General features: G+C 47.2%; 1 protein-coding gene across 1 annotated transcript; it reads left to right on the forward strand.

The window, feature by feature from the left end:
- Nucleotides 1-3049: 3049 nt before the first annotated feature.
- Nucleotides 3050-5848, forward strand: MIP (major intrinsic protein of lens fiber). The gene is made up of 4 exons (XM_074270008.1): nt 3050-3491; nt 3919-4083; nt 4497-4577; nt 5556-5848. The coding sequence occupies exons 1-4, from the start codon at nt 3132-3134 to the stop codon at nt 5739-5741; spliced, it is 792 nt and encodes a 263-aa protein (XP_074126109.1). The 5' UTR covers nt 3050-3131; the 3' UTR covers nt 5742-5848.
- The last annotated feature ends 1166 nt before the right edge of the window (nt 5849-7014 follow it).

Here is a 7014-nt window from a genome sequence, read left to right on the forward strand (position 1 = left end):
GTCAACATCTTTGACAAATTAGCTTCAGGTTGTCTACTTCTGGCTGCTTGGAGCACAAAATTTGGAATTTAGGATAAAGAAACCATACACACAAATACACACATATACATATGTCCTAGTTTCCTAATTCTGAGCATTCTTGGTCTCCTCCAGGCAAGCGGTGGAAATCAGGCAGGCCAAGCCCTGGGTATGGAATTTTTCTTCACTTTCCAGCTAATTCTCACTATATTTGCTGTTACTGGCCAGGAACAACAGAGAAAGCCAGCTGAGCTGGGAAGTCTGACTGTGGGGTTTTCTGTGGCGGCAGGGATATTGGCTGTGGTAAGAGGATCCCCACTTTCATAAGTCTTCCTACTTTTAGGACCTTTGCACAACTTAAGGAGAAAGTTGATCTTGTTCTTAATAGATAGAGTTAACCTGTGAAAACAATAAAAATGCAAACAATATGCAAATATATGCAATAATTTCAAATGAACACCTGTGTGAGCTTTTGAGTCTGCAGTTCTAATGATGTTTTTAGATCTTATTTTTATTTGATCTATTGTTTTATTATCATCATCATTCCTCCCGCAATCTCAGTAAACCATCCCTTGTAATGGACATAAAAGAAAAAAAAGCATTTCAGTAAAAACAACCAACACAGCAACTATTTCTGAAAGTATATGCAAATATTACACACACCTGGTCCTTCAACCTCTATCAAGAAGAGAAGGAAAGGTTGGTTTTGCCTTTTTTTCCCCCTAAGGCTGAGTTGGTTATTATCTGATGCCTTTTGAAAAGGAGAATATATAGTTGAGCAGAGAGGCTGATGGGAGGAGTGGCTGTAGGGTACAGTGATCAAGCTCTAGAGTTCTTATTAATGCTTGATGGAGAATAAAAAGGGAGGGGTTGACAACACACAAAGGACAAATATGCCCATTCTCCTTTGGGGCCAGAAAGACTGTCAAAGCAGGAGACTTACATCTTCCTGTTACAGGTTTTGTGCAGGGGCCGTTTTCTAGAAGCAGCATGAATCCCACCAGATCTCTGGGGCCTGCTGTGGTGACTGGGATCTGAGACCATCACTGGGTGAGAAGACCTAAGAGGATGGGTGCTTGAAGCAGAGCGATGGGGTACAAAATTAGGGTTTAGGGATCCTGTCTCTTGGAGAGGTTCCAAGGAGTAATGTGACAAAGTCACTTTGCCCCTTACAGGACCAAAGGATTATAGACTTAGAGATGGCAGGGACCTTAGATGCCATCTCATCCATTTCCCCCAGATAGCACCCAATTAAGTCAAAATGCTTATTGTAGTAACAGTGGATTATTAAACAGCATGTTAGGGAGGCCTGAGTTCAAATGTTGCGCAGACATTCACTAGCTGTGTGACCTTGTGCAAATCCCTTAACTCCTGCTTGTCTTAGTTTCCTCAACTGTAAAAGGGGGATTATGATGGCACCAATTTAACAAGGTTGTGGTTTGTAAAGCACTTAGCATAGTGCCTGGCACATAGGGGGTGCCATATAAATGTTTCTAGCCTCCTTCAAATGAATAAGTTCACTTTTTTCACTGTCATACTGTTCCTCTGGCCCTCAAACTCAATAATCCTTTCCATTTCATAGAAGGATGCTGGGACCTCTAATGAGCTCTCTCTCTGGGAATTCTCTATTCTTCTCCCCCCCCCCACCCTTGTTCCAGTGTATTGGCTTACCTTTGAGATCTTGTGTGCCATTCCCAGATCGTTCTTGACTCCCCTGTCCCTTTCCCCATAGAGGATTAGATTAGATTGGTTCTAACCTCCATATATCAAGTCAAGAAGAATGCTTACTAGTGCCAGGCACTGAACTAAGTGTGAGGGAAGAAAAGAAAGGCCCAAACCATCCTGGGCTCTCAAGGAATTAACAATTCCGCGTGATCGTGTGAATCCCAACCATCTCTTCTCTTCTCCTGACAGGTATACGGGATAGGGCCCACCCTCGGTGCCATTCTTGCAGGCTTCTCCTTTGAATTTCTCTTCTCATCAAGAGCTTCACGGAAAAAGCTTGCCGTCTGTGTAACCTGTTGTGATGTGGAAATGGTGCCAATATATCCCACTCCTCTACCTCTATTGCCACACAGCACCCACCTCCATGCCCTAAGTCCCACCCCTACCAGTCTCCTCCTATTCCACCTCTCTCCCCTTGACCAACCTGCTCCCCAAACCACTCCCAGAGCCCTTCCTTAGAATGTAGCTAGTATGGCACTGTTTGGATCTGGTGTTCACAATTTGTTTTTCTAGGAGACCTCTAGATCCTTCTACAGTATTGTGACTCAGTTTCCCCCCCTTCCACCACCTAGTATTATTGAAGTCTTGAGTTAGGATAGAGGAAAAATATGTTGCTTTTAAGGTAAAATTACCAACATTTCACCTCTAGCAGAACCTGCCTTGGCTCTATTTCCTCCCCCTGAAAAGCACCCCCATGGTGCTAGAGGCCAGGCTGAGGTTTGGAATGGAGGGGGCAGAGGCAGACCAGGGCTCAGAGAAAGACCATACACAGCAAAAATCATTCTGTCCCAGGCCTGCAGGGTTCACAGATTCCAGCCTTGGCCAGCCAATAACAGTGGATCCTCTAATCCTCCTGGATGGGGCAATTCACTCCTTTAGACACCCTCCCCGCCATCCCCCAATTCTCACCCCCAATTTCTGAAGCTGGCTGACTCAGAGTAGCCCTGAGGCCCCCAAGAACACTGCCTTTGACCCCAAGTATTTCCCCTGAGCCTGACTTTTATATCACAAGCAGAATTTAGCAGCGTTCATCTAGCTGACATCAGTTCAGGGCCCTGAACCTCCAATTCAAGACCCAAAGCTCCCCTCTTCCCTCCCCTCCCCAGAATCTCCCCAATTCCCAACCCTTCTCTGTGGATTCTCCTCATCTCTCACCTGGGAGAAGGGGGGAGGGGAAGAGAAGGAAGCAGCTTTATAAGGGGTGGACAGTGGGTCCGTCCCTCCTCAGCAGTGATGGGGTTAAGAGGCTGGGCCAGCAGCCTTTTGTCTGCCCCTCCCCATGGATTAAGAGCTCTTCTATAAAGGAAGCTGTCCAGTGGGGCCAGGCCAGGGGGGTAGCAGGGACCCAGGAACTGTATCTCCCCTGTTCCCCCCATTCCCCCCTTGCAATGTGGGAACTTCGCTCAGCCTCCTTCTGGAGGGCCATTTTTGCCGAATTTTTTGCCACCCTCTTTTATGTCTTCTTTGGGCTGGGAGCCTCCCTACGCTGGACCCCCGGCCCTATACACGTCCTGCAGGTGGCTGTGGCCTTTGGACTGGCCCTGGCCACGTTGGTGCAGGCAGTAGGCCATGTCAGCGGAGCCCATGTCAACCCAGCCGTCACCTTCGCTTTCCTCGTGGGCTCCCAGATGTCCCTGCTCCGGGCCCTCTGCTACATTGTAGCCCAGTTGCTGGGGGCTGTGGCTGGGGCTGCTGTGCTGTATAGTGTTACCCCCGCAGCTGTCCGTGGGAACCTGGCGCTCAACACGGTAATGGCCACAAGGAGCTGTAAGGGACCCTAAAGACCCCTATTCCTTGCTGTTGGCTAGGGAAGCTGGGGTGTGGAGGGGAGAGGAGCCCCAGAGTCGGGAAGTCTGATGGGGTCGTGGAGAGAAAAGGTCGTGTGTCTTCACCAGCAGCTAGAGCAGAGTATGCTGTAGGAGCCCTGGGACCAACATTACTCCTAGCTTGTTGTGTAGCTTTGGATTTCAGTGATAAGAGGGCATAACTAAACCCATACATCCCCTCTGGAGTATCGTTGGAGATAAAATAAAGTCATGAATACTAGTATCTGAGTGGTTCATAGCCTCCATCATCCCCTGGGAGGCTGCAAACTTTCCAAGGAGGGGTGGGGTGGGAGCAGGGGCAGTGCTGCTGGGCCCTTCACAACGGATCTCCTCTCTTCTCCCTGCCCAGCTACACCCTGGGGTGAGCGTGGGTCAGGCCACTATCGTGGAGATCTTCTTGACCCTTCAGTTTGTGCTCTGCATCTTTGCCACGTTTGATGAGAGGAGGAATGGACGCTTGGGTTCTGTGGCATTAGCTATTGGTGTCTCTCTCACCCTGGGGCACCTGTTTGGGGTAAGCTGTGGGTGGGGTAGGGAAAACCCCATGCTCAAGGGTGGCCAGGGCCCCGAAACCTTCCCCAATCCCCAGAAGAACTTTCTGAATTCGGAAATCTCCTACAAGTCCACATATTGATTTCTTGACCTTGGGGGGGAGGAAACAGGTATATATCCGGCTACCTCATGTTACATCTAGAATAGGGACAATGGAGGTATGCTAACTTTCAGGTTATATATGTCACCAGGTTTGACTCCAATGAACAGTGACCATCACTATCAATTCCCTCAGAACAGCTGCCTTGCCCCCATCTCACCCTCACTTTGCCAACTATAGGGAAACTCAATCAAATCAGATTGGGGACAAATGCTGGTGGGGTGGTGGTGGAGGGGAGATTGTGGGGATTTCTATTACAGCCGTGTCTCTTGCAGATGTATTATACAGGTGCAGGCATGAACCCTGCTCGATCCTTTGCTCCTGCTATCCTCACCAGGAACTTCAGCAACCACTGGGTAAGGGAGAGGGACAGACAAGTCCAGTACACGGAGGTGGGTAAGGTCCAGGGGTACAGAGTTTAGTTCTTCTACCAGCAGCCTCACCTGAGAGGGACCCTCTGAGAGGGACTGTCCATTTGTAAACAGTACCAATCTAATCTGGATCTTAAAATGAGAGTTAATTTCAGGCTTTAAAATTTGGTTCACAGATTTGGAGTTAGTACAAACTTTAGTCCAGACCTCTTGTTTCACTGATAAGGACACTAAAGCAGAGAGGACATATATATTGTACCTAAAGTTACATAAGTATTTGGTGGCAAAGTCAAGGAAATGAATATAGGATCTGACCATCAACTTATCCCTCTTTTTATACAAGCTGCCTCTCAGGCCAACTGTGTACTGAGAAACTATGAAGAGATACAACTAAAGAGGAAGAAAATGTTTCCTTATCTTCAAAGAATTAATGGTCTTTTGGGGAATATAATATATATAAACTTGAAAAAAATTTCAGCATGAAAATATGAATTTACAAACATGCATAGATGCTGAGATGATAAGACTTAAAGAATTAATTGAAGCGGGAAAAGTCATCAGGAAAGGAAACATGGCCTCTCTGACCTCAGTTTCTCTATCTCAGTTTTCTCTAAGTGAAGATGGTGACCTCCTTATGGGAGTAAGATATAAGAGGATCTGACAGTCTCTGGAATATAAAGTGAGAAAACTCTCAGCTTGCTCGTATTATCCTCTTCTCTCCCCAGAGACTCTGGGACAACTGGAAGGGACAGTGCTGCTGAAGCATCTTAAGCTGGGTTTTGAAGAACAATGGAGTGTCTAGGGGAGAAAAAAGTGGTTCCACTTAGGTCATGTCCAGTTTCACAACTTAATCCCAGAGGGTCTACATTACAGAATGTCTGTTGGGTTAGGGTTTGGGAGAGTAACCTCTCTTCTCCATTGTCCGTCCGCTCTTGGCTCACCCCTTGTTTCCTCTACTTACAGGTGTACTGGGTAGGACCAATCATCGGGGGATCTCTAGGTGGCCTCCTCTATGACTTCCTCCTCTTTCCCCGGATCAAGAGTGTGTCAGAGAGACTAACTATCCTCAAGGGTATCAGGCCCAATGACTCTGATGGGCAACCAGAGGTCACTGGGGAGCCTGTTGAGCTAAAGACCCAAGCCCTATAGGGGCCTCGATAGGACTGAAGTGGACAAAGGCTGTTTTGTTTTGGTGGCAGGGGGAAAGCCAGTCCCCAGGGGGATGGGGGGCATGTACCTCTTTATTTTTTTATTTATTTGTGGGGGCAAGGTGTTTGTTTTTTTGCTGTGTGAGATCTGGTTAGTGCAGATACCACCCCCCACCATGCCATGGTTACATGCTTGTGCTTATGTATGTGGACGTGTGTGGCCATGTATCTGCTTGTGTTTAGGGGCATGAAAGTTGGGGGAAGGAAAAGGGGCTGGGTTTGTATGTTACCCTATGCTTCTCCTGCTTCTCCCCACAACCCATTTGGGGTGTATAAAGGGTAAGGGCAGACCTAGCACCCCTAAATTTTCCCTCTTCATTGTACTGCCAGCTGTGTGACCCTTGATTTCCAACTACAGGGATGATGGGGGCTGCTCTCAAAGGTGAGAAGCAACTTCAGAGAGGCAAAGGACCAGTGCATTTCAAGAGGGAGACAGTTATTTAGTCTAGAAGGGAATTTTGGGGTGGAGAAGCTCAGCATCTCTTTTGGGGTGAGGCTGAGACTTTGCAGATGGAAAGTTATTCCAAGTAGAGGATGGAACAGAAGCTTCAGACCAAGTTGTAGCTGGACCACGTAAAGCTAATGAGACATGACAGGTGAAGACAAGAAATTCTCCCTAATTCAGAGCTACTTGCCTGGTGGGTAGGCTGGCTGCTTGGAATGAGAGCATACTCCTCAGGTTTGGGCTATTTTGTAAAGCAGCATAAACCCCTCTACACAAAATGGCTGGGTTGCGTTTTCATTCTGGGACAGGGGTGGGAGGATCCCAGGCCTAGCCTGTGGGAAGTTAAACATTTCCAACACTCCCCCTTCCCTATCCTACGGCAAATAGCATCTCTATCCCAATACAGATAACCTAGGTTTTGGTCAAGAGAAGGAACAGTCAGTGGAATGGGAGCAGAAGGAGGAACTGTTCTAGGGGGTTCAGCCAACCCAAGTTAAAGGAGCCCCTGTGATCTGAGTTACATCAAATCATTCTTCAAATGGCACTTTCCTCTCCCTTCGGTTTCCTGCTTTCACTTCTACAACTCTTTTCTACTTTCTTTCCCTCCATTCTTTCAATAAATATATTTTTTTGCCTCCTGACTCCCAACAGCACCCTTTTATCCTCTCTACTCAAATGTCTTAATTATGATGGACATTTACACAATATTCTAAGACTTATACAATTTGTTTCAATAAATCCTCACAACAATCCCGGAGTCATAAACCCA

The sequence above is a fragment of the Sminthopsis crassicaudata genome, chromosome 5, assembly GCF_048593235.1.
Source record: "Sminthopsis crassicaudata isolate SCR6 chromosome 5, ASM4859323v1, whole genome shotgun sequence".
In the NCBI taxonomy this organism is placed as follows: domain Eukaryota; kingdom Metazoa; phylum Chordata; class Mammalia; order Dasyuromorphia; family Dasyuridae; genus Sminthopsis; species Sminthopsis crassicaudata.